The sequence below is a fragment of the Antechinus flavipes genome, chromosome 4 (assembly GCF_016432865.1).
Source record: "Antechinus flavipes isolate AdamAnt ecotype Samford, QLD, Australia chromosome 4, AdamAnt_v2, whole genome shotgun sequence".
Lineage (NCBI taxonomy): Eukaryota > Metazoa > Chordata > Mammalia > Dasyuromorphia > Dasyuridae > Antechinus > Antechinus flavipes.
In genome coordinates this window covers 5,999,951-6,026,510 of record NC_067401.1, presented here as the reverse complement: position 1 = coordinate 6,026,510, position 26,560 = coordinate 5,999,951, and the positions used below count along the sequence as shown (strand labels likewise).

Genomic DNA, 26,560 nt, shown 5'->3' with positions numbered 1-26,560 from the left:
GAAATTCAAAGTACCAAACAAATGGGAGCTGTTAGAAGCATTATTTGTTTGTTTGTTTGTTTATTCATTTATCTATTTATCTATTTATTTATGCTGAGGTGATTAGGGTCCAGTGACTTGACCAGGGCCACACAGCTATAGAAGTATTATTTTAATCCAAAACCCCCTACATGTCATTCTTTTCAATGACCCCTAACAATGAGCTTTAGGAAGCGTTTTCTCACTTCATTGCCTTTGTTTTTCTTCTGTCCTAATATGTTTGAAGCCAGCCCCAAGAAGACAGATATTTCTAAGAACCAGGGGATGACAGAGTTCAGAGATACTTGAAGAACCTCTAACTAACTGGATAATGGCCTTAGGGACCTAGCAAGAGACTGGATTGACCTAGCAATCCAGGGCCGTGGCACAAATGCTGAACTATGGGTAGGAGGAAGGACGGCAATCATGGAAACTGGGGCTCTGGGGAGGAGGTGGGCATGAAGAGAGAGAATCAAGGCATGAAGGAAGAGGAGAGGGCCCATGACTTTGTGCCATTTGGCGTCTCAAAGCTTGATGCTTTCATCATAATTTAAAAGTGCTCCTGAAGCTGCCAATAAGTTCAGTTTGTTCCAGGCAAGAAAATTGTGTTCCTCTGATGAGAAGGGACACTGTGTAAATAAATCATCAATGTGTCAGGGCTCGTCTGTACTTCCCAGTAGTTCTAATCTTTCTGAGGTGGACATTCCCTGCAAAGGTGCAGATTGCGACTCATCCCTACCTGCCCATTTTATGGGATTCTAGTCTCTGGCACCTGGTGGTCTGAGGATAGGGGACAGCATAGGGAAAATCTGGACAACATATATGGCGCTTTCGTCCAATTTTCTTGTTATGAGGACTCAGAGCACACAAATTATCCATCAGTCCCTCTTCTTAACAAGTGACTGGCCATTTCCGGCCACAGTTTCTCTGGTGACATCTTTTCTTTAGCTTCTCTTGGGCAATTCTTGACTGAGCACATGGGTCCCTTTGTTACATTGTCCTTTGGGTAACCCTCCACTTTTATTCCTTGGAACTTGTAGTCCTCCATCATTCATAACACACAGCATTAATTGAAGAAAAGATGATTTAAGAAAAAAATTTGTCTTTATAGGAGAAACTTGAGGTCATTAAAAGATGGCAATGTTAGAGCTAATATAATATGTAGTAATTAATAATAATGTATAATGTAATGCAATATAATATATAACACATTCTAACAATAAATATAATAATAATAACTGACATCTTTGTAGCACTTTAAGGACTATAAAGCATTTTGCATTCATGATCTCATTTGAATCAAATAATGATGGGAGGTAGATGCCACGATCATCCCCTTTATACAGATGAAGAAACTAGAGATCAGAGAGGGTTTACATTTGGTCACAGAGCAGTAGATGGGGGGCAGTTCTGAGCCCAAGTCTTTTTACTTCTTGAAGACAATGTGGTAGAGTCCATGGATACACAACTAACTTTGTAAATCCTAAAGTGGGGCTATAAGGAAAGTTACATTTATTATTTAAATTTTTAAAAATATATATTCCCCTCCCCCAATTATATGTTAGATCAGTTTTTAGTATTTTTTTTTCGGGTTTTAGTTCCAAATTCTCTCCCTCCCTGAGACTGTAATATTTCCATATTAGTCATTTTGTGCAAGAATCAAATGAAAGAAAAAGAATGAAATAAAGCAAGTTAAAAACAGCATATTTCAGTCTATATTCAGACAGTACCAGTTCGTTCTTTCTTTTGAGGTGGATATTATACTTCATTATTATTCCCTTGGGAGTGTTTTGGATCATTGTACTGCTGAGAATAACTAAGTCATTTATTGAATTGTAGTAGTATTGAATAATATTGCTGTTACTGATACAGCCTTCTCCTGGTTCTGTTCACTTCATTGTACCTCAGTTCATGTAAGTCCTGGTTTTTCTGAAGTCATCCTGCTTGTCATTTCTCACAGCATGATAATAATCCATCACAATTATATACCACGGCTTGTTTGGCCACTCTCCAGTTTTTGGGCATCTCTTCAATTTCCAGTTCTTAGCCACCACAAAAAGAACTGCTATAAATATTTTTGTATAAATAGGTTCTTTTCTCCTTTTTTTGTTTATATTTTGTGATTCAGACCTAGCAGTAGTCTTTCCAGATCAAAGGTCCTAGTTTGATAGCTTATCTGGGCATCATTCCAAATTGCTCTTCAGAATGGTTGTATCAGTTCACAACTCCACCAACAATGCCTGGGTTTCTACTTTCCCACATTCCCTCCAATAGTTATCATTTTTCTTTTTTGTCATATTAGTCAATCTGATAGGTGTGAGATGGTACCTCAGATTTGTTTAGAAAAATCTGTATATTATTATGTATTTTCCCCTCCAATTACATATCAAAACAAATTTTAACATTTTAAAAAAAAGTTTCGAGTTCCAAATTCTCTCTCTCTCCTTCCTCTCCCTGAGACACTAAGCAATCAGATATAGGTTATATATATGCAATCATGCAAAATATTTCCATATTAGTAATTTTGTACAATTTTTTCCAATAAAAGAGAAAGAAATGTGAAAACAGCAGAGTTGCATTTATTATTATTAATAATAATATATTATGTAATATTATAATTAATAGCATAATAATGATTATATTATTATTAATATAAACCAACAAATTCAAGGATATATAAGTTCATCTCTTCTCAATAGTTTGTTGTATAGCCCTTACTGGAAAAATGAGACCCTTAAGTCAACTCATTAATATTATGTCCAGTCTATAATAGAAGCAGAGGGATTTAGAACTCCCCGGGACCTTAGAGAACCTGGGCAGCTGTTTGAGCAGGACTGCCAAAGCGCGGCCCGCCCCCGGGTTGAGCATGAAGCATTGCCTTGGCGCATCAGATGGAGTCATTGGATTCTCTGGCGGATTCATCTTCCTTGGCAAGGAGCCTTTGTTTGAGGCTGCTCCCGGCCAAGACATTTCTCTTTATAAACAAAGGACCGCAACCACCCAGTGGTCAGTCAGAGAAGTCCTTGCCCCCGGGGGCTTCCACCCCGACTTGTCAGAATCGGGCTTTTGGTGGACACTGTGGGTTCTTGCTCTTCCCTCAGGCCAGAAAGTAGGTGGGGGCAATCTCTGGGCTTCAGTTTCCATATATGGGAAGTGAAGTCGGACTTGATGGTCCCAAAGTTCCTTCAGCTCCAGGATCACCTTAGGATCTAGTGGTGTACACGTGCATATTCATTAGGTGCTTAATAGATGCTTGACTTGATGAGTATAGGAGTGACTATTTGAGTGCAGAAATCACTAAGCTTTCTCTTCCAACTGACTCAAGGAAAGCATTTGTTAAGTGCGCAAGCGTGGGGGCAAGCCCTGGAACTGAGCACCTGAACTCCCGTTCTAGAACTCGCCCTGGGCTTCAGGAGCGGTCAGCAGCCGGGGGAAGGTAAGTTATGATCACTGGCTTCCTCCCATGACAAATCCCTCCCTCCTGCCTCTGGGGACAGAGGAACAGTGATGATGTCACCTCAGCCGGGGAACAGGGCAATCTTTCTCGGGAAGGCCGATTTTCGTCCTGCTCCGTGTCCCTGATAGGTCCCAACCCAGGCTTCCCGCCCAGCTCCCCACCGGGGCTTTTTGGCTCTGGATCCCTCTGCCAGCTGCTGGCGATGGCTGGGAGTGTGACGCACGGTCTAGACAGCCCCACGCAGAGGGCCGTGCGTGGAACAGGAAATAAGAACCGAGCCAGAGCTCTGGGTGGACTCAACAAAGGGCGAAGCTGTGCGGGTTAGGGAGGAGTCCTGCCAGCAGAGCCCCTGGGATCCGGGACAACACAAGCAGGGTAGTGTGGGAGAGGAAAAGAGGAGCTAGCCTGGTTGGAAGCTGGCCCCCCAAACTGCAGCTTTCACGTTGGTGAAGTGAGAAGAATTAACAAGCCTTTATTAAGTACCTACTATTTGCCAGGCACTTTGAGAGATGCTGGGGATACAAATATTGAGCCAATGCCTGCCCTCAAGGAGCTTATGTTCTGTGGGGAAGGATGTAGTGTATTCTCAGAGAAGTGAATATGGGAATAAGGGTGGCCCTGTCGGGGCCCTGCTGAGGCACTCAGGGCAGTGGAAATGAATGCTCAATGGCAAACATCCAAACATCCTCCTCCGTGGCCCCCAGTGAGTTTGCCCTGACCCTTTTACTGGGGACTGGACTTAACTGAGGGGCCAGCCCTTCTCACCCGAGGGTATTGGACTGGAAACAGAGAGTAGATATTGGGGGTGGGGTGGGGGTGAGAGGGGTGAGGGGGTGAGGGGTGGCTGGAGAAACTGGATGGAGTCGGAGAGCAGAAGTCAGGAGGATGCTGTGCCTTGCATCAGAGATCATTTCATTCCTCCCTTCTTTCTTCCCGCTTTCTCTACTTGGGCAATTCATCTCTATTTCTGTTTACCTTTGTAAAGATCTGTTTACCTTTCTGTTTACTTTGTTTCTTAGGTTGACAATGCAATGCATTTCTAATCTGTGTTTACCATTGTTGTAATGAAGAGGGGCATTGGGGAAAATTTAGGAGGGAAGAGAAAGACATTAAAATACATATTTTGTTCTGCTGGCTGGGGGCCTATAGTAAAAAAAAAAAAATAATAACATCTTTCCAAGACATCAAGAAAGAACAGGTATCTGAATGGGCAATGACTAAGTAGGCAGAAGTGCTTTCTTTGTCTTTGTTTCTGTTTCTGTCCCTCTCTCTCTCTCTCTCTCTCTCTCTCTCTCTCTCTCTCTCTCTCTCTCTTTCTCTCTCTCTCTCTCTCTCTCTCTGTGTGTGTGTGTGTGTGTGTAGGGTGTTTGTCTTGACTTGCTAGGCTGATACTCAAGGGGGTTTATTTTCTTTCTTATTTCCTATTGCTCAATTTGAAAGGAAAATTCTTTTCCTAGAGGAAGGGCACAGCTGAAGGTGTGACTGCAGAGTCACACCCACAGAGCAAAGTAAATAAATATCCTAGATAAATAAGAGTGACTGATTGTTCTGCCCTCACACTGCTCGCTCACGAGATCCAAAGTATATTTGGCCCCTCTGGAAACTGAGTGGATGCTCATCATTGGAGAAGGGCTGAATAAATTATAGTATATGAATGTTAAGGCATATTATTGTTCTATAAGAAATGATCAGGAAGATGATTTCAGGGAGGCCTGGAGAGACTGACAAGAACTGATGCTGAGGGAAGTGAGCAGAACCAGGAGATCCTTGTACATGGCAACGTCAATATTATACGATGGTCAATTCTAATGAACGTGACTCTCTCCAACAATGAGATGATTGAGGTCAGTTCCAATAATCTTGTGATGAAGAAAGCCATCTACCCCCAGAGAGAGGATTGTGGGAACTAAATGTGGATCACAATATAATAGTCTCACTCTTTTTGTTGTTGTTTGCTTGCATTTTGTTTTCTTATTCATTTATTTCCTTTTTTTATTTGATTTCTCTTGTGCAGCAAGAGAATTGTATAAATATGTTTATACATATTGGATTTAACATATATTTTAACATGTTTAACATTTATTAGATTGCTTGCCATTTATGGGAAGAGGTAGGGAAAGCAGGAGAAAATCTGAAACACAAGGGTCAATATCAAATTATCTGTGCATATGTTTTGAAAATAAAAAGCTTTATAAAAATTAATTAGTTGGAGGTGGTAGATTGTTGCCTTTATATGAACATATACTCTAATTAAATAAAAGTTAAAATTAAAAAAAAAAGATGGTCTCTCACATCCATTCTAATTCTAAATCTATGCTCTTCTGAGCTAGCCAAGTGTATGTACATGTGTGTGCATATGGGGTGTTGGGGAGAAGAAGAGACAGCAGGCTCTTAGTCTTCACATGGGATTTGCTAGTTGGACTGGGGCTTGAAGAGAGCTATTGGTTCATAGAGGCAGAAAGTGAGTTCTAATAATCAACCCAGCTTCCTTTTGGGGGGTTATTGTGAGGATCCCTTTGTGAGGATCAGTTTGGTGTCTGTAATTTTCCATGGGGTGATATCTGCCTCAGGACTCGGAAGGACAGAACCTCCCTTGGAGCTCTAAGAGCTCACTTCTGTGGAAGCCGTATTTTCCCATAAAGCCATTAGTGGTGATGATTACTTGGCAACTTTCTGATCATAGAAGTAAACTGGTCGTATAGCTGGTCATCTGGGCTTTGTGTTCAGGTCTCCTGAGCGAGAGCCTTCTGCAGTCTGTTTTTATTGGTTTCCTACGCCGTACAAAAACTGAGAAACCGGTCTTGATTCAGAAAAGTTGTCTAAATCCCTCCCGGTGAGCCATCAGCTAGCTTTGTTGCCTGTGCACTGTGATCTCCTCTTCAGGCAAAAGGATATTTGGAAAGCTTTCAAGATACACATAAGTCTACCTTTGTGCATGAGCCTGTGGAGTAAAGGTGTATCAGCTGTGGCAGCAGGGGTTCTAGCGGGCTTAGGAAGTAGGGTCCTTTTCTCAAGCAGTGGCCAAGTGGGAGCCAAGCCAAGCATTTATAAAACATTTATGATATAGCAGCCTTGTGCTAAGTACCTGGAATAAAAATACAAGCAGAAAGACCACCCCTCCTCATCTTTGCTATAGGAAGAGAGCCTTTGCCAAAATAAAGACACCTACAATATTTCATTAATCTGCCAGCCTCACGGCCCAGTCACAAGGGTAAATGAGGTGAGCTTGGCGTGACCTGTTCTTCATGAAGCCTGGCCAGCCTTTCATGCTCATTGATCAATGCTTCCCTTTCTTGATGGGCACTAATCATCCCTTTACGAATAAGCTGTAAAACGATGCCAGGAATCAGTCAAGCTCTCTGGCTCTATTTGGGGACCCTTAGGTTCTCTTCTTTAAAAACCATGCTCTGCTCCAGTCCCAAAGCCCTGACAAAGGCTCAGCAGTCACCTTGGCCAGTTCATTCAGTATTCAGAGATGTAATTCATTTGGTCCTGGCAACTTGAATTCATCAAGGACAGCTAGGTGCTCTCCTTATTTAGAGTTTTAACTCCTTCTCGGCCATTTTTGTTCTGTCCTTTCCAATCTTCAGATTATTCTGATTGATAAAGAAAATAGTCACAAAATCAGTCACAAGATCTGCTCATAGGAGCAGAGATTCAAAGCTAGAAGGAATCCCAGAGGTCATCTAGTTTAAACTCTTTCTTGATTGAATGATTAGCTTGCTATCCATAATTCTCCAGAGGCTGCTGTCTGGCTCAGGTCTTAGAATGGGATGGAGACTCTTTAATGAGAACTCTGGGTGCTCAAAGGAGCTTACTCTAATAGTCCAAGAAAAGTCACGGACAAGCTGTGCTGTTCAGATTATGATACTGAGTTGGGCAGGTCACTCACTAATTTAGACAATCAACCTATGTTGGACAGACCCAATCATCGACAACAAACCAAGTCAAGAGCTGATTAGGAAGATGAGAAGTTGTTCTGGGCAACCAATTAGATCTGAACTGAGGAAGCCGAGTCTTCCTGATTCCAGGCCTAGTGCTCTATCCATTGGCAGTGGACAGGTCCCTATAGTTCTCAGCCTAGTTCTCTGTGAAATGAGAGAGTTAGAGTATGTGAGCTCCCTTGTCTCCCCTTCCTCTGACTCTATGATCTCGAGCCACTTTCTGGCTCTGGACCTCAATTTTCTTCTATAAAATGACAGTGAAGTTGGGGTAGGGGAAAAGGAAATAGAAGACTTCTATGGTCTCTGCCAACTCTAGACATGACATTCAATGGCAGAATAATGTTGGAGGAAATAATTTGATTCTTGTGCAGCTTGGGAAGAGACAGAAGGTAAATTGAATTATGTGTAGGAAAATGTTATTATGAATTACAAGAAAAATCATGCATGTGCCCAAACTTGCGTTCGTTTGTATGTTTATAACACAGGTCTCTTCCTTTTCTCCCTGAGATACTCCAAGGTAAAGCCATTTGTCTTTCCCTTTCTTTTTTTTTTTTTTACTGATGGCAGATGTAAAACTCACTAGAACCAGGTAGTAACCAGGGAGGGAAGCAAACAGTGATGATCTCCATTTGCTGGCTCCACCTCATCTCTTTGGACCAGACCCATGGAATCACCCAAAAGTAGGAGCCCAAGAATCTTTGTCACCTCCTCTAACTGGAGTCTCTTTCTTTTCCAGGCCAGCAGACGGAAGCCCCTTTTCAGCTTCAGGAAAATAAACAGATCTTGAAAATGAGCATAGCTGTAGATGGGTCAAAATCATATGCAAATAAATAAGTTTTAATTGCCCACCATGTCTTTATATGTCAGGTGCAGTTATTGTGGTCACATTTATTGGCCAATTAGGAGCGTTACTGGACTGCAGTGGTGACAAATGGCTGCTTAGTGGGGCCTCGGGACGTTCTGGGGAGGGAGAGTGGTTGGAGTTATACTTTTACATTTATTGAGTTCCCCAGTAGAAAAAAAAAGCATTTGCCTAATCAATTCCGTCATAACTCAGAGGGTTTAGAAGCTTTCCAAGGGATTATGACAGTTCCCACTGGTAAGATTTGCAAAGCACTGAATCCAGTAAAATCATTGGCTGTTGTGAGTCATAACAGGCTGGTAAAGGTTTTTCCTTGTGATAAACTAAAATGACCCAATGGAAAAATGTTGAAGCAGGGAGAAGATTTCTTTTCGGCTACATTTTTATATGCACAGAGAGAATTCTGCTTAGATGAGATCCCATCCAAGCATATGTCAGCATCTCCCTACAAGTCCCATTTCAAGGTTGTGAGGTAACTCATGTTCTCCTGTACCATTCAGGAAGACCCCATCCAAGTTTGGCCCACAAACATCAGTTTTGTGCTCTCCAAAAATAATGGTCTTGTCTTTATTTTCTATCTCTACTAAGTTCATTTCTCCTTTTCTATCTATCATCAGTGTAGAGCTGGAAGGGAGCTCAGTGGCCATTCCAGGGGTTCAGTCCAATTCCTTAATTTTACAGATGAGAAAATGTTCAATTCAATCCATTTTGTATGGATTAATTAAGTACCTATTATGTGATGAACACTGTGACAGGTGCTGGCCATGGAAACATAAACATAAAACAGCCCTTGACATCAAGAGGTTTACATTCGATGGAAGGAGAGCCATGTACATATATTATCAACTAATCAATCAGCGTTTGTCAAGTATCCACTACATGCCAAGCATTGTGCTAGACACTGGGGCATAAAAAGAGAAAAAGGAAGTAACCCTTGCCCTCCTGGATTTTGTGTGACATTGCTAAATAATAGGATTTAATATTATTGGATTATATTGCTAGATCACTACTATTGACATATTATTATTAATAATCACTCAGCTTTTATTAAACACACTATATCACAAGGATATTGATCTTAACTTCCTCAAGCTGAAAGTCCATCCAGGACAACTTCTTTCAGCTTACAGATCAGATTAAATGACTTCTCCAGGGCTATGCAGATTTTGAGAGAAGAGATTTGAATCCAAATGCTGTGACTCCCAATCGAATGCCTTTTATCATGCTGAGATACAAAGGCAAAAACAAAACATTTCCTGTCTTCACAGAACTTACATTTGAATGGAGAAAACCAAATTGTAAACAGAGAAGTAGAAGAGATAGAAAGTAAACACAAGATAATTATTATAGAGGAGCACAAAAATGATGCTTGTGGGCCAAAGTTGGATGGGGTTTTCCTGAATGATGCTGGTGAATATGAGTTATGGTAATTAAAAAAAACATTATTTTGCACCACCAAAAATATCTCCCTCTCTCTCTTTCTTTCATCTCTTTCTTCTTTATCTTCTCTTTAACTTTTTCTCCCATTCACTATCTTTTTTTCTTTCTCTTTCTTTTGCTCATCTCATCTCCATCTCTGTCTCTCTTTCTCTCTCACACACAGTCCTTAATAAAAGCACTACATACTGATCATCTCATTGCCTATTTTCTTGCCTCGAGGTGCTCCAAGACAATTCTTCATAATGTGGAGTAGAGTGGAAAATTTTCTGGATTACTTCACCCTTACATGGCTCTGAGATTAATTAAGTCATTCACAGTTTTTCATCATACAATTATGTTGTTACATACAATATTGCTGTTACTGGATACAATGCTCTGTTTCTGCTTACTTTATTTTGCATCAGTTTATGTAAGTCTTTCCTGTTTTTTTCTGAAATCATTCTGCTTTTTTATTTTTTATGACACAATAATATTCCAATATAATCATATAGTACAACTTGTTTAGGCATTTTCCAGTTGATGGGCATCCACTCAATTTTGTATTATTAGCCACCACAAAAAGAACTGTTATCAATATTTTTGTACAAATAGGTTGTCTTCCCTTTAAAAAGATTGGGATTCAGACCTAGTAGTGGTACTGCTTGAGTCATAGGGTATGTCTAGTTTGATAGCCTTTTGGGCATAGAACCAAATTGCTCTCCAGAGCAACAGAGATGGATGGAATTGGATGAATTAATTCACAAGTTTAGCAATAGTGCATTGGTTTCCCAGTTTTCTCACATCCCCTCAAACCATTTATCATTTTCCTTTTTTGTCATATTAGCCAATCTGATAGGTGTGAGGTAATACCTCAGAGTTATTTTAATGTTCACTTCTCTAATCAATAGTGATTTAGAACATTTCCCTCCATATGATCATAGATAGCTTTGATTTCTTTTCATCTGAAAATTTCCTGTTCATATCCTTTGATCATTTAGCAACTGGGCAATGACTTTCATTCTTCTAAATCTGACTCAGATCAAAAAAGGAGAAAAGACCCAATGTACAAAAACATTTATAGCAGTTCTCTTGGTGGGAACAAAAATTTAGAAATTCAAGGGATTCTATCAATTGGGGAGTGGCTGAACAAATAGTAATATATGAACATAATGGAATAGTATTGTTCTATAAAAATGATAAACAGGTGGATTCCAGAAAAACCTGGAAAGGCTTACACGGACAGATGTGATTGCAGTGAGCAGAAGCAGAACATTGTACATAGTAACAACAATATTGTGCGAGGATCAACTTTGACAGACTTTGCTCTTCTCAGTAATATAATGGTCTAAGACAATTTCAAAAGACTCATGGTGGAAAATACTATTCATATCCAGAGAAAGAATTATGGAGTCTGAATGCACATCAAGCATACTGTTTTCAATTTTTTGCTGTTTTTTTCTTTCTTATGATTTTTTCCTTTTGGTCTGATTCTTCTTTCACAACATGACGAATGTGGAAGTAGTTTTAATATGATTGTACATGTGTAATCTATATCATGTCATTTGCTACAACTTGTGGGGGAATGGACTTTTACATTTTTCTTAGGATTTTGGATGCATTTGGTTTTATTTTTATAAAATCTTTAAAATTTAATAGAATTTATAGAAATAGAATTTAATAGAATAAAAATTGTCCATTTTACATTTTATAATGTCCTCTATCTCGTTTAGTCCTAAATTCTTTCCTTCTCCATAGATCTGACGAGTAAACTATTCTTTGTTCTCCAAATTTGCTTATGGTATCACCCTATATGTGTAAATCATGTACCCAATTTAACTTTCTTTTGGCTTATGGTGTGAATATGGAAGACCCTTTATTTTTAATGTGTTGTTAATTAATAACAATTATTAAGTGCTAATAATTGTTAATAAGTTAACAAATATTTAATAAGTTTAATAAGTATTATAGTGTTTGGGGGACATTTTCCTGATAATTTAGTTCTTTTTCCTCCTCATACCATTAGGGAATCATCATGTTATCCATCTGCTCAAGAACAATCATTGGCTCCCACTCTGTCTCTAGGAAAATTACAAACTTCTTTGTTTGGCATTTCAAGCCACCACCATTAGGCTCTAGCTTCCCTTGCTTGCTAATGAGATTCACTCCTTTTCTTGTGGTCTCTATCCAAAGTGGTTTCCTTTCCTTGTTTCTCTCAATTCTATGTCTTTTTCTTGAGTATCTTCAATATTTGGAATACTCTCTTCTCCTTTCACCTATCTTTCCTAATCCCTGGAGTACCAGCTCTTCTCTTCATGTTTCCTGTTGTTATCATTCTCCTCCCCATATTCTATACAAATTACTTGATATTTACTTTGTAGATATTTTGGATTTAGCCCCTCTACAAGGTAGCATATCTCTCCTCCTTCTCTCTGCAACTGCCAGAAGACTCTTAGGTCCTTAAAGGCAATACTGCTTCATATTCATCTTTATATTCTCTGGGTAAGTCACAGCTTTTCAGAGTTCTAGGTGACTCTTTAAGATCACGTGTTGCAGAGACGGTTCCAACCTCAACTGTAGAGGATGTTTCTGAAGTTCCTTTGACCAGGAAGTCACAGGTCTAGTTCCTGTCTCTAGTTCCTTTCCCCAGTGTTTAGCCTGGTGTCCGCTTCAGAGCTTATGAAAGGTTTGTTGAGTTGAACTGAATCCAATGCCCTTCCCTTGTAGCAAGGGAATGACCAAATAACTGTATTCTTCTAGCTGGTAAGTCCAAATGAGATGGATGGGAGAAGGGGATCATAAATCTGACATAGGGTAGCAAACCATGGTATCTGGGGCTGGTGAGATGGAGCAGAGAAGGGGGAGACACACCATGAAGGGCTCCTCTCTCTTCCGAGGGATGATGGAGAAGAGCACAAGGCGTGAGTGACCCGAGAAAGTTAAGTGAAGGGGATAAATGGAGGGCTTCCAGAGGTGAGGGTCATCTATCATTATATGTGCATATGGATGTCAGGGAACAAATAAAACAGATCGCTGAGTGGGCACTACTGAGAGAATAATGAAGGTGGTGAAAGCATCTTAGCTAAAGAAAAACTGTATCTCCTTAGAGAGGCAATGTATTAATTGTGAGGAGCAGAGACATCAATGAGTCACACAGAAAGGTGAAAAAGAAGGTACCATAAGGAGCCATACCTCATCCATTATAATAATACACAGTAGTAATAGTAATGATGATTGTTATTGTTTTTTAGTCACTTTCACGTCTTATTCTTTATGACTGTATTTGGGGATTTTCTGGGCAAAGATACTGGAGCGGTTTTCCACATCCTTCTCCAATTTGTTTTACAGATGAGGAAATTGAGGCAAACAAGGTGAAGTGATTTGACCAGGGTTACAAAGTTAGTGATTGAGGTGAGATTTGAACTCAGATCCTCCTGACTCCAGAACTCTCTCCATTGTGCCAACTAGCTGCCCCCCAGTAACAACAGTAGCCTGCATTGATATAGTGCTTTATGGTCTTTAAGATACTTTAAGTATATTATCTCATATGATTCGCACAAATTCTGGGAAGTAGGTATTAATAATATCCACATTTTACATATAGGGAAACTGAGGCTGGGGGACATTAAGTGATATGCCTAAGGTAGGATTTGAACTCATATCTTCCTGATTCCAAGCATTATTTTTTATCCACTATATACCACCATGTTGTCCTTTGAGTAAAAAGTTCACTCTTTGAAATAGATAAGAAGGATCAAAGAGCTCCCATAGAAGAGTAAACATCATCAGAAATGGGTTTTACACAAAACCCCCCCACCCCGGGAAAGCAAGTTTTAGGGGGCTATTCCATAGGGACAATGTGTTTTTTTTTTTTAACTCCAAAATATGAAGTAGGAATCTGTAATTTCATGTTGGGTTCTGATTACAAGATATGACAAATATTGCAAAATAGCATTACTCAAGCTACTTCGAGTGCTGATACTATGAGAATGTTTCAGGATCTCATTTCAAAGCTTCAAGAATCCATAATTTTGTTAGCTTGGATATTTCCATCTCCACCACACATCAAAGCCCCTCCATAAATCAGTAAGAATGGCTGCAAACCAAAGAATCAATGACCCCCAAGACCAATCTGCAACTTCCATTCTTAGATCTTCAGATGACAGAAATTCAGCGTGAGGCTGGACCTTTTCACTAAAGCCTTTCTAGAATGGAAAAACCAGCCCCCAGATGTAGCCCAAGGACTAGAATCATAGCTCTGATCTGGGTGGCTTTTCACGAAATGACTCTTTGTTACCCAAGATCTCTTCTGGGAACATGAAGATTAAGTTTATATCTAGATTTTAGGAAAATTAAAAACATTAAGAAAAAAATCAGGAAAAAAGAAAAGTATGGAGTTCTCACAAACACTCAGATTAACAAGAAGTTGACTCGAGGACAAATTTTATTTAACCCCACAAACATGTAAAAGGCTTCTACCAAGAAGTGGAGATGAAAGGAGAGTGCTCTTGAATATTTATAGGCCCCTCAGGCCCATAACTCTGTCAAGACAATTACCTTTCCCTTCCCAGTGGGCTTCCATCTTCCCCAAGGAACTTACTCTGGGGGGTAGGGGAGGGGGAAAGAAGCTCTTAAAGGAGAAGGAATGTGGAGTTGTTAGAGAGTCAAATAACAGCAGCTTTTTGAAGGGGACCACCTCCCAGGAGACTCCACAGCTGTTCCCCAGTCACAACGCCATCTCCCTTGCCCTAGAACTCGGATCACCAGATAACTGACCGTCCTCCCCTAGACCTACACAGTCCACATGAACCAGAGCACTAGTGAAGGCTGAGATCAGGTCTTTGTCATCGAGATTGTACACTTGTACATCCTTGATTCCACTTGCTGCTTGGACCAGGTCTTTGGTTTGAATCCTCCATTGCTCTAACGATTCACACTCCTATAGCTTTTGGCTCCCATCACTGCCTGCCAACCCAGGCATGCAGAGCTGTATGAGCCTTTCTCCAGGAAATTGAGTCTCTCTTGAAAGAGTTCTTTTCCCCTTTCCATCTAAACTCCTTTATATTCATTTGTTTCTAGTCCATAGTTAGTTCCCTTTTAGAAGCCACGTCCAAGAGTGTAGAGAGCATACCATGAAACCCTACATGCGCCTTCAAGCACACAATAACATTCAGTTGTCCACGTTACTCCAAGCTTCTGTCTGCCTTGTACTTATGTTCACCCCCAACACACATTTAGTAGATCTCTAGATTTATGCCTGTCCCTTTAAGCACCCAAACATCAAGGATGTCGTCTAAATCTCAATGTATCGAGGTTCTAGGACAGGTAGCCCTGGCCAAAAATCATGTCTCCAGTAAAGCAATCAACAGCCAACATTAATTAAGGACCTACTACGTGTCTGGTGCTGTCCTAGGTACTGGCTTTACAAAGACAAAATTGAAACAGTATCTGCCCTCTAAAGAGTTTAGAGCTACATTTTGCCTCCTAAATATGGGTGTCAGTCAGCCATGCCCCAATCTCAGTCACCTTCAACTTCTAGATCATTAAACTTTGAAAGATATCTTAAACGTCGTCTAGTAAAATCCCCCATTATTATCATTTTTATCATTTTACTGATAAGGAGACTGAGGTACAATGAAGTTATAGGACTTACCTAAGATCCCACAAGTGAAAGTAGATTCATAAATTGAGCTGAAATTTGAACTCGGGTCTTCAGTCTCCACATCCACAATTCTTCCACTCCAACGGTCTTTGTTTTTCTGCACTCCCCTCATCCCCACCTGCCCATCTAATCCATTCCCAACACCTGTGTTTCTTTAAATGGGCTGGCCTCTCACATCTGTTTCTCCTTTCTGCTCCTGATTATTACACTCCAGTTCAGATCCCATTAAATTCTCACCTGGCTTATTGAAATCGCATTGTAACAGATGACCTCACCTACTAATTCGACTTCAACCCATCTCTCACCTCATCTGTTTGGATGTACAGATTAGAGGGCTGGGAACCCCTAAGGACTTGGGGCCTACCATCCCATGGACCCCAAATGTCAGAACTGGGGGGGCCTTTCTTATGTGCCCAGGAACCTCTAGTGCCCCTCTGATAAGAGGTTGTTCAGAAGCCTCTGCTTGAGGACTGGTAAGGGAGGAACCCCTAACTCTGGAGGCTGCTCAGGTCTTTTTGACAAAGTTCTCATCTTCCCAAAGTTTTTCTTTACTTAGGCTAAAGTTGTCTATAATTTTCACCCATCTTTTCTAACTTTCTATATTTGGCTCCAGCAAAACTGGACCACTCCCCACTCCTATGATATATTCTTTGTTTTCTCTCCTCCATGCTTTTGTTCCTTCTGTCATTCTCCTCCCCATCTTTGTTCACTGAAATCCTCCCCATTTTTCAAAGCCTAAAGCCAATCAGTGCATGGAACCTTTTCTGAAGCCCATTCCTTTGCCAGGAAGGAGCTCTTGCTTCTCAACATCCTCAGTATGTTTTCTTTTAAGCTTTTAGCCCATTCTCTTTCTGATATGTTCACATCTTTTCCCTTCTTTTAAATTCTGAGCGCTTTGAGAGTGTTTTGAGAGCCCATCTCATGTTTCTTGAAGGTCCAGCACAAGCCTGACATTGTGTATCGAATGGACTTTGGTGCCTTTGAGGGAGAGGGGCAGGCAATCAGGGTTAAGTGGATTTGCTCAGGGTCACACAGGTAATAAGTGACCTGAATTCAGATTTGAACTCGGATCTTTCTGACTCTAGGACTGGTGCTCTGTCCACCGCACCATTTAGCTGCCCCTTTGGTGAATACTTCTAAAGCTTGAAATATCTCCCAGGGGAGCCTCTAATGTGGGTTTAAGTGCAAGTCTGCCTCCATATACAGGTTTAACGTTCTGTATGGTCTCAGTGAATCATCATCACAAATTCTCATTTATTCAGCAACACCAGAGACGCCTTTTATTCCCATCCTCTACCCTCCAGCTTCTCTTGGTGCTTCTTCGTGATATGGAGGTCATCCTGTAGGAGGACTTGAAAGAAAACCTTGGAATATATTCCCTATGGATGATCATAGATGGAGAGCTGGATGTACCTTGGAAATTTTAGTTCAAATTCCTCATTTTACAAATGGAAACTAAGGTCCATTTAGGTCATGCAGCTTAGAGCTAAATCTCTCATTTGAACCTATGCCCTCCTTTTTCAAATCCTTTCTTACTTGGAATCATAAAGGAATAAAAACTTCCATGAGAGTGATCCTTAAATCTAAACATTTTCATTTGTATCACGTTGGAAGTGGAAAGCACACAGAACTGAGGATCACAAAGCTTGGCTTCTATTCTCTGTCACCAGTTATTTGGGTCTTGAGAAAGTAATTTCATAACTTGGTTACTTTGAGCCTCAGTTTCTCCATCTGTAAAGTGAGGAGTGGAATGTCATACCTCTGAGGCCCTTTATGACTATTTCTAAGAGACAGCCCAACTTTAAGACTCTATTAAAGGATCCCAGAATTTTAGTGTTGGAAGGAACCTCAGGGGTCATGTAGTCCAATACATAGCTGAAAAGAATTCCTATTCTCATATCCCAATAAGTGCTCCCTCTGCCTCTTCCTGAGGACCTCTAATGGGAGAGGAATCTGAACCTTCCAAACATCCTTTTCTGGTTTGTCACTTAGGAAGTGCATCATCAAAAGGAAAGGAGCAATTGGTTGCAGTAATTATCCTATGGGTGCACTGGCAGCTAAGGACTAAAGTTCCTGAAGAAAGCATTTGGTGGTTCTTCTGTGGAGCACTGATGGAAGGTCCTGGACAAGAGCTATATCTAATCCACAGCCACTGAAGGGGTGCAATCTACTGGTGGCTGGAGTGTTCATGTCCTTGAGGTCATGGATCCTTTGAAAAAAGAAGTCTTAAAGTGTCAGATAGTCTAGGGACAATGCGATAGTTCTTCCCCTCCAGCAGGATTCATCTAGATGAGAGTCCTCTTTCAAAGAAGAGAAAGTGACAAAAACCTATTATTGAGTGGGTTTAGCATCAGATCAGCCTAGAGATTTACCCAATTCAGCCAAAACTGACCAACTGGTTTCCTTGCGGGGGCCATTATGTTAGAATTGTATGATGGGGGTATTATATTAGCGCTAAACCCTGCTCCTTTTCCCCCTGAAGAATGGAAAACAAACCAATTGTAAAGACCCAAACCCAACCTCAACCCAAGACCAATGATACCCAAAGACATCCACAGAGGCTTGTGACATACTTGTTTTTTTTCTTTATTAGAGACCTGTACAATATAGCAGCCTCTCTCTCATTCTCCCTAGGCAGTACTTTACACCTTTTCTTTCTTTTTTTTTTCATTTTTCATTCAGAATACTGTACAGCTGACACACACAAAGAAATCCCATGGGAGGGAGAAAAACATAATACAAACTGGCATATTTAATCAAATCAAGATTGTATGAAATAACAAGCAAGGTGAAATGTCTGTCAATGGTTTTAATTACAGTACAAACAATATAAATTAAGCGTTGTTGAATCATCATTGTAAAACAAACTTGCTGAATGAGGTAATATAAAAACAACCCAAAAGCTCATCTCTTCATTAATTCCACACTGCTTTTTTCATCATTTGTACATTGCTATTTACAGAAACAACAACAACAAAAAAACAATAACCGTGCGTTAACATCTGCCCTGTACCAGGCCTGAGAGAGACCTTTCACAATGTTCCCCAGCCCCCTGCTGACAAGATGAGAAGGGGGGGGTTGGATCACTAGGGAGGGCTACGAGAAGGCAGCTGGGGGTGAGCCCCGGAAAGAGAGTCAAGCGCCCAAAGGGAAAGCAATGTACTGCTGGATAGGGACCGCTGGGATGGAATGGGTGGGGTGGCTCTCAAAACGCACACACTGCCTGTCTGTACTAAGGGAAGAATATCCCAAATATCCCTTCCAAAGCCAATCGGGACCCCTCCCCTCACCTCCATCCCAATGTTTCCTACCTCTACCAGTGAGATCAACACCCATGGAATAGGGGTTCCTTTCCTTTGCAGGACTTGGTGCATCTCAACTGGAGAATTGGGCCAAGGAGGGAGATGCCCTGACTAACCTTGACCCATTAGTTGACCTTGCAGGGAGTGCTCATTTTTCACAGAGAATTGCTAGGGGTTCTCTGTGGCTTAGGGAAGGATCCCATCAATGGTCATGAAAGATATTCAATTTGCACATGCCTTTAACAACTAGGAGCAAGCACTGTGTACATTTTTCCAAATCTTTGAGGAAAAGATTACTTTATGTAGAAGGACACAAAAAGGGCAATTGTGTTACTACTTTATATATTAATACACATCCCCAAACTCAAAATCTAAGAAGTTCACAGTTTCATAGAGCATCTTTTTAGTGTTCTTCTATTGATATTAAAACATTTGTACTTGTTGATGGACTAATTTTACTTTATATGTTCCAGGTGAATTCCCCCCATTTGAAATGTTCTAATTTCTCAAAGTACTTTTTTCATCTACTCTAGTAAATAACCCACAAAATTCCTTTTCCAAGGGCCTTCCTTCAGTATCCCTCTGCACTCATAATAGTTTGTGACCACAGGAAACAACTGAATATTTGCATAAGCAATGCATGAGAAATATTTCTAGCTTGTTTCTTCCTATTGACTTATTGTAATTCTTCCTATCTCTCAAATGTATCCCAAAGATGCATGTGACATAAATGTGAAACTTCTGGGAACGTGAGAAGGGAGGCAGGCAGCCCAAGAACGGCCCGGATGTCACTCGGGAATGGCTAACGCTCTATGGGCCAAATGCTATTTCTAAAGATTTCTATATACAAGGGACAGTAAGATAGGAAATTGTCTTCAACTAAAATCAGGATTCCTTCATTTGATAAGTGCCATCATAGCAGAATTTCCTATGATTAGCTTGATTTCTTTTTCTTTTCTTATTTTTAAGGACAGATTTCAAAAGGATTTTTTTTTTTTTTGCTTTCTATCCAAGTCTAAATAATATCTGTCTGGCAAGAAAAATGAAAGACCTTCTCTTGAAATCTGAGTTAAGAGACTGGCTTTCTGTGATCAATGTCATCATATTCAACTGTCCTCAAAGCATTTATCAAGCATCTACTGTATACCAAGCATTGAGCTAGGTGTTAAGCCTAAAAAGCCCAACAGTCCTATCCTTCTGGAATTTCCATTCATTTATTAGAAGGGTGCTTGCCGAGGGCATTTGAATCTGTTTTGGACAGCACTTGAGTGCAGGTAGAGCAGAAGGAGCACTGACCTCAAAGTCAGAAGATCTGACTCCATCATTTGGACAAGCCCATTCATTTTCATAGGGGAAAATGTGATGAAAATGTGAACTATAATATGTGCTTTGTGTTATTGAGTTTGGGGAACATCAAATGAAATTTTGCATTGGAAAGTGTTTTTTAAAGCATAAAGCTCCGTTGTTTCTAAGCACTATATTATGGGTAGTGTTGCTCATTGGATAGAGCTCTGAATTTGGGATCAAAAGCCTTTGGTTTTGGTCCAGGCTTTTCTGCTGACATCTCTCTGCCTCAGAAAACTCATCTGTGAAGTGGGACTGAAGTAGAACTAAATGATCTCTCACACCCCTTCCAATTTCATATCTGTAATCTCAGAGCAAAAAAAAAAAAAAAAAAAAAATTGTCCAAAGATTTCTTCTATGAATTTTGTAAAGACTTTTAAAAGGCTTTGGATCTCATTCAGCACCTAGGACAGTGCCCTACATACAGAGCTGGTGTGTTTGGTGAAGTACCACTAAATAAACTTTTATTAAAAGACCTATTGTGTGCTATGTGCCACCTACCCTGCTAAGTTTTAGAAAAACAAAGGAAAAAATCAGCTTCTGCCCTCAAGGGGCTTATATTTTAACTGAAGATGCAGAAGAAATGACCTGAGATTTGGCCTTTCACACTTCCTCTTTGCATTTGCACATAGAGGAACATGCATGATATAGGGATACAGAGAGAATATTGCTGAAACCCTCCAACTATTTTTCAAGTCAAGAGTTCTTGGTTTTTTAAAAAAAAGGTTTTATTTTTGATCAAAAGAAATAACCCAAGATTAAATTACTTCTATATCTGACCTAAAACGAAAAAAAACATTATTTGTAAAGTTGGGTAGGACCCTCATCACCTGCCAGTTCTCAATAGCATCCTGAGCAGCTGGCTTGTGTAGCCTCTGCATGACCATTCCCATTCCCATTCCCAGCTCTGCCTGGTGCTCCCATTTTGCTCATGACAACTCTAAGTATTAGGACATGTGCCCTCGTGGCAAAATGTTATGTTCCCTCTTGCAATTTCCATTCATTTTCCCTCTGGGACTCAGCCACAGTCTAATCCCTCTTGGAGATGGAAAGAGTCCATATGCATGAAGAGCACTAGGGGTCCCAAAATGCATCCTGGGCTACAAAGTCATATAATTTAGTACCTTAAAAGGCCCAAACCTGGGCCATGCTCTATGCTGCAGCCATGGCGTGGTGTCCAAACCCTTCGCTTCTAAAATAAAGGGGTATTAAAAGTCATCCTCTGCCTGGGTGGCCCCAAGGGACTTTGTGCATCACAGAAAAGGAAGGGCATGGGCCACGTTAGGAAAGTTGATGGTAACTTTCATCCAGGATCTTAACCTCTCATTTTTTTCAAAGTATAAACTCTGAGAGGTGAGAGTTGGCAAGTGGGAAGACTGACAAGGGGGTTGTGGAAATATGAGGTCGTATTATACAAATTAACCGGCCAGACTCAAGTGTGCCATGCATTTCTATGGGCATTTCCTTCTGCTTTAAAAATGTATTTTTTCCATCTGTTCATAAGATACTTGGGGTGTATGTGTGCAGAACAGGGAAGCTGGACTCTAGAGAAAGCCAGTGAAAGAGGGGCTAAGAGCAGAAGGGAGAGAGACTCAGGCTTATTGGGGGAACCGTTTTTCTTCCTATGGATTATGACAATGAGGGCAGTGGGGCACCGTGGAAAAATCACGCCCTCTGCATCTGGGTTCAAGTTCTGCCTCTGATTCTGCCTAAGCATTCCCAATCTCACTTTTCTCATCTACAAAATGCAGCTGAAATGAGCTGCATCTTTTAACTCCAGTTCGATGACCGTGTGATTCTTTCATCCTCAGCAAAGGCTTTCCCTTCGTCCTTAATGTTCAGTGGGTCTAACTTTCATCCAGGCCATCCATCCTTCCTAGACAAGAATCCAAGTTTTCTGCTTTTCCCTTTCATGCTGCCCAAAGAAGTGGGTGAATGAGAATGGTGGGGGCCCCTTGGAACTTTCCCTGAATGTAAACCTTTGTAAAGAAAATGCTAACCCCTCCCTCTCTCTTTCTCCCTTTTGTTTTGGTCAGCCAGCATCCAGAAGGCCCAGGGAAAAACAAAACAAAACAATCCTCCCTCCCCCCAACTTGCAGATCCATCTCACACACTCTCTGTGCAATATAACGTAACAAATTACCAAACTACTTAGGAGCCAGGAATGAATTTTGCACCGGCCAGAGCTCATTACACTTGCTCTCACCGTCACCTCCAAGACCAATAATCTCTATCAATGGGCTGGTGGTATATATTGCCACACCCTTCTGGAATATGTAAATGTTGATGTGAACTTATTGCTCTGCTCATAGGGCAGGAGATTCATTAATTCACACTCCACTCATCTTCCAGGGCTGCTCATTTCTGGGAGCAGCAGGGCAAGGTAGGGAAAGGGGAAGGGGGGGGGGGGAGCTGTACATCCTGAGATCTGAGATCCTCTTCAATCAAGGGGACCCGGCCACTGAAACAAAGGCAGCGAGGTTTCGGTAGCAGATCTCTTAGAAGTCAATCCTTTTTCTAGCCTGCCTTTACTTTTTTTTCTGGACCTGACTAGATCTGCAATAAACACTCATCCATTTTAGCAACCGTTCAGCCAAATGATGCGACTGATGAGGGAAGGAAGGAAGGAAGGTTTGCTTGGATATAAAATTGCAGCAATTGTCCTTCTGTGAGGGACGACGGCATCATTAGCTTTTTGCCTCCTGATTCTTTCTTCTTCTCTCCCCTTGTCATATTCTCCATCATCCTTCCAATCTTTGCTTTTTCCTTTTTAGTCGCTTTTATTAAAACAAAACAAACTAACCCCCCCCCCCCCCTAACTGTTCTGTCTCATCCACCAGTTCCTACAGAGCTCAAAACGGCCATGGAAATAAATATTTTACACTTTATCCTTTGCCCCCTACCAAGTGCAATCTCTAGGACAGGCCTCTCTCCTTAAGTTTTTTATTTTCTTTGTTAGTAAAACATTCAAATGGGAGGCTAAGCTTTGGGAATAAGGAAGGAGCTTCTGTTTTTTCTAACAGCACAAAAGCAGACTCACAAACAAGACCCCCACTTAGCACCCCCTCCTTCTTTTGAAACCTCTTGTTGCCAAAACTTGGGCTCAGGAGAGCGGACTTCCTCCCGGAGCACCAACAATGAGTTAAGAGGAGCAGGAGCAGGGGCAATGTACTTCCTGCTCTCGGGAGATGGAACTGAGACTGATGGGCTTCCACGGTGGGAGGGGGACAGAGGGAGAAAGAAAGGAGGGGGTAGAAGGGACGGGGAGAGAGAGAGAGACAGAGACAAAAGCAGGCATGCAGGAGTGGAGTGTGTATCTCCAACACTAAAGGGGAGGCAGGAAATCTGGGGATCATTCTCACCCTGGGGACCCCCTTCCTGCTTCTCCCAACACTGACATTTCAGAGGTTTAATTCAGAGGAGAAACTGATTTATATTCTACTCAGTGCTTAATGTTTTGCTCAATCTTTTTTTTTTTTCTTTTCTTTTCCTTTCCTTTTTTTTTTTTTAAAGGAAAGAAAAAGATAAAATTAAAGCAAAAACAAAAATTTAAAAAATTCCCAAGGAAACATAGATGACACATGTACAAAACTGGAAACAGAGTTTCTGGAATTATTTGGCTGGATGGGATTGGCAACACCGTCCAGCGCTTTCTAATTCAGGCCAGATTTCCCCCTTCACGGTTCCAGACCCCTCTCTCCACCTCCCTACTCCCAAGGGCCTCTTCGGGATCCCCGCTCCTCCACCTCAGAAACAATCCCGTTTGTTTTGCCATGTGCCCGGGAAGGAGTGTTCGGTTGGGGCAGGTCTGTCTTCCCCCCTGAGATCAGCCAGAGTGGGAGATGAGAGGGGATGTTATTCACGGGCTCCCTTTCCTAAGCATTTGGGTTTTAGGAGATAAATCTGCTCTTCCCTTAAGACCCAGCCCTTTGTCTCCCTCGGCAAAAATGTTACATCTAAATTGTTTCCCCGGCTGAAAAGCACCCACCCCTCCCCTTAGCTTTCTAACAAGGTTCAGCATCACCTTTTAAAAAATAAATAAAACGGGCTAGCCTATCATTCCAAAACGTTCTTTAAGAATATACAAAAATAGATGGGAAGTGGCTGCCGTTGGGGCCCTTTCTGTGTCAATGACCCGTAACCCTCCCATCCCCTCAAGTTGCCCCACGATGTGTTCACATGTAGGTCAATTTCCAAATCAGTGGAGGTGCCATCCATCTGTACAAAAATCAATGCATCTTTGTGAACTTTTTTTTTTATTCAAATAGATTTTACACTCATCTAAAGACACAATACAAAAATCTGTATAACTTAGGCAACACAGCATGAGAGGGACCCCTGAATTTGACACACCCACCTTGGCCAAAGGACAGGAAAAAAAAAATCTCTCTCTCGGCTGGAAAGAAAAAAAAATTGCTGTGGACTCATTTACTGAGTTGACTAAACGTACTTGAAATGTGATTGTTAGCAGGGTTCACGATTTCCTTTCTGGATTTCATCGTTACTTTTATTTATTTTTTCCCATTTTGTTGTTAACACCAAGGAGACTGCAGTCAAATACTACTCGGCAACTGCTTTTCTCTCTTTGGGCTGAAAAATTAAACAGATCCTAAATTATGACAGTGAATTTAGAAAGGAGGACTCCAAGGGCTCCGAAGAACATGTCTGAGATAATATGATGCTCGGAAGAATATTGCAATCACATCCAGGCAATCACCGATGCGTGCCGAGTAACTACCTTCTCAGCTAATATGCTTTTTTCTCCGTGATGACTAATCATGTCCTATTAAACAGCGGTAATGCTGGAAGAGCTCAACTATACAAGTGTAATGAAGCCAGTATTCTCCCTGGACAGATTAGCTACAACTGATTTGACACACACCATCATAGGAGCTTCAAACCTGACAAACTCTGTGCTTGCTTCTGATTTATGTCGTCAAGCTCCTCGGCAAAGAGAATGAAATCCAGGGGTTCCGTTTGGGAGCGGGGAAAAGTACTGATGTGCTTAACTGGCAGTTAAGGAAAGTTACCGTGCCTTCTCTCTTCTGCCTCCTCTTCCTCCCTCCTTCCTTCTCCCTGCCTCCCTCCCCCGCCCTCGTCCCCATCACTTGCCGAGACAGTCTGCGGACAACCCGTAAAATGCTCGGTCCCATGCCGCGTGTTAAGCATGATCAAAGGGACCGGGGCCAGGCTGGTTTTTTTTTTTTCCTCCCTCTTTCTGTGTTCATCATTAAGATCTTTAAGGAGGATCGTTCCTTCTGTGGTCCTCTTCCCTCCTCCTCTTCCGCCTCTATTCTCCTCCTGTTTGTCCAGATTTCTGATTTGGGGGGAGTGGGGTGGGCTAGGATGGCGAGGGGGGACGGGGACCTCATGACACTCACAGGCTGTAATTTGGAGGAGAAAGGGTACAAGGAGGGCTGCTGATTTTGGGGTGCCGGCAGAGCCGCACTCACAACTCAGAGGATGGTGGGCATCCGGCCGCTGCTGTTGTTCCGGTTGTTGTTTTTCCGGGACAGGTTCGGGGTGGCCATGAGGACGAAGCGCTCGTCGGGACAGCCGTACTGCAGGAGAATGTCAATGCACTCCTGGCTCGGGGCTTGCCGGGCGTAGGCCAGAGCCGTGTTTCCGTGGGCGTCTCGGGCCATGACATCCACGCCATACTGCGGGGAGAAGAGAGCCCATTTTAGAGCACTCAGGGGGCGGGCGGGGGTGGAGGAGCTTGTTCCTTCACTCACGGGGCCGAACCAGGGCGAACGTTAAAAACAAAAACAGCAAAAATAACAACAACAACCAAAAGCCCCCAAAACAAAAACCTCCAAACCCCCACCACATTTTGATCAGCGTGGTTTCTTTTTGTAATTCTTTATAGATTTCATTTTATGCATTCAAAACAAGTATTCTTAGAAACGTTTCAAAGGCTACACTAGAGTTCTTAAGAGATGCAGGACAGACAGACAAACACATACATTAACCCCACACCCTTCTTCCTATACTGGATCTGGAGCTACAAAGAACCTCAGGGTCTGGCTAATTCTAATTCAGTTCCCACATTTTCCAGAAGAAGAAACTCTGGCTGAGAGAAGGAGTGTAAATACAAGGGAGAAAACACTTTCAGCACCGAGGGGGATGAGAAAACTTCAGGGATAAGGGCATTGAAAGCTTCCATTATAAGCTGCTTGAGGGCAGGGATTATTTTGCATAAATGCCAGGGAGAAAACACTTTCAGCACTGAGGGGAGGAGAAAACTTCAGATATTAGTGCACAGAAAGATCTTCACTTCATAATACACTGTTTGAGGGCAGGGATTATTCCTGCATAAATGCCAGGGAGAAAACACTTTCAGCCCTGAGGGGAGGAGAAAACTTCAAGGAAAGGGAAAGTTCCTCATTCATTTATAAGCTCCTTGAGGGCAGGGATTATTCTTGCATAAAAGCCAGAGAGAAAACATTTTCAGCACTGAGGGGAGGAGAAAACTTATAATTCAATTATAAGCTCCTTGAGGGCAGGACTATTTTTGCAGAGGCTTTAGATCCCCAGCATTAGTACAGAGTCTGG

At 41.5% G+C, this 26,560-nt stretch overlaps 2 protein-coding genes across 10 annotated transcripts in view; one reads left to right on the top strand and one right to left on the bottom strand.

The window, feature by feature from the left end:
* ASB18 (ankyrin repeat and SOCS box containing 18) overlaps window positions 1-26,560 on the top strand; it is a 413,251-nt gene that overhangs the window by 103,474 nt on the left and 283,217 nt on the right. The window lies entirely within an intron of this gene.
* Window positions 17,930-26,560, bottom strand: part of AGAP1 (ArfGAP with GTPase domain, ankyrin repeat and PH domain 1) — a 612,588-nt gene continuing 603,957 nt past the window's right edge. For all 8 annotated transcript variants that reach the window (XM_051999115.1, XM_051999116.1, XM_051999117.1 and 5 more), the window contains one exon: window positions 17,930-25,665. In XM_051999115.1, coding sequence (XP_051855075.1) covers window positions 25,462-25,665 — 204 coding nt within the window. In that variant the 3' untranslated portion in view covers window positions 17,930-25,461. The remainder of the gene's footprint in view (window positions 25,666-26,560) is intronic.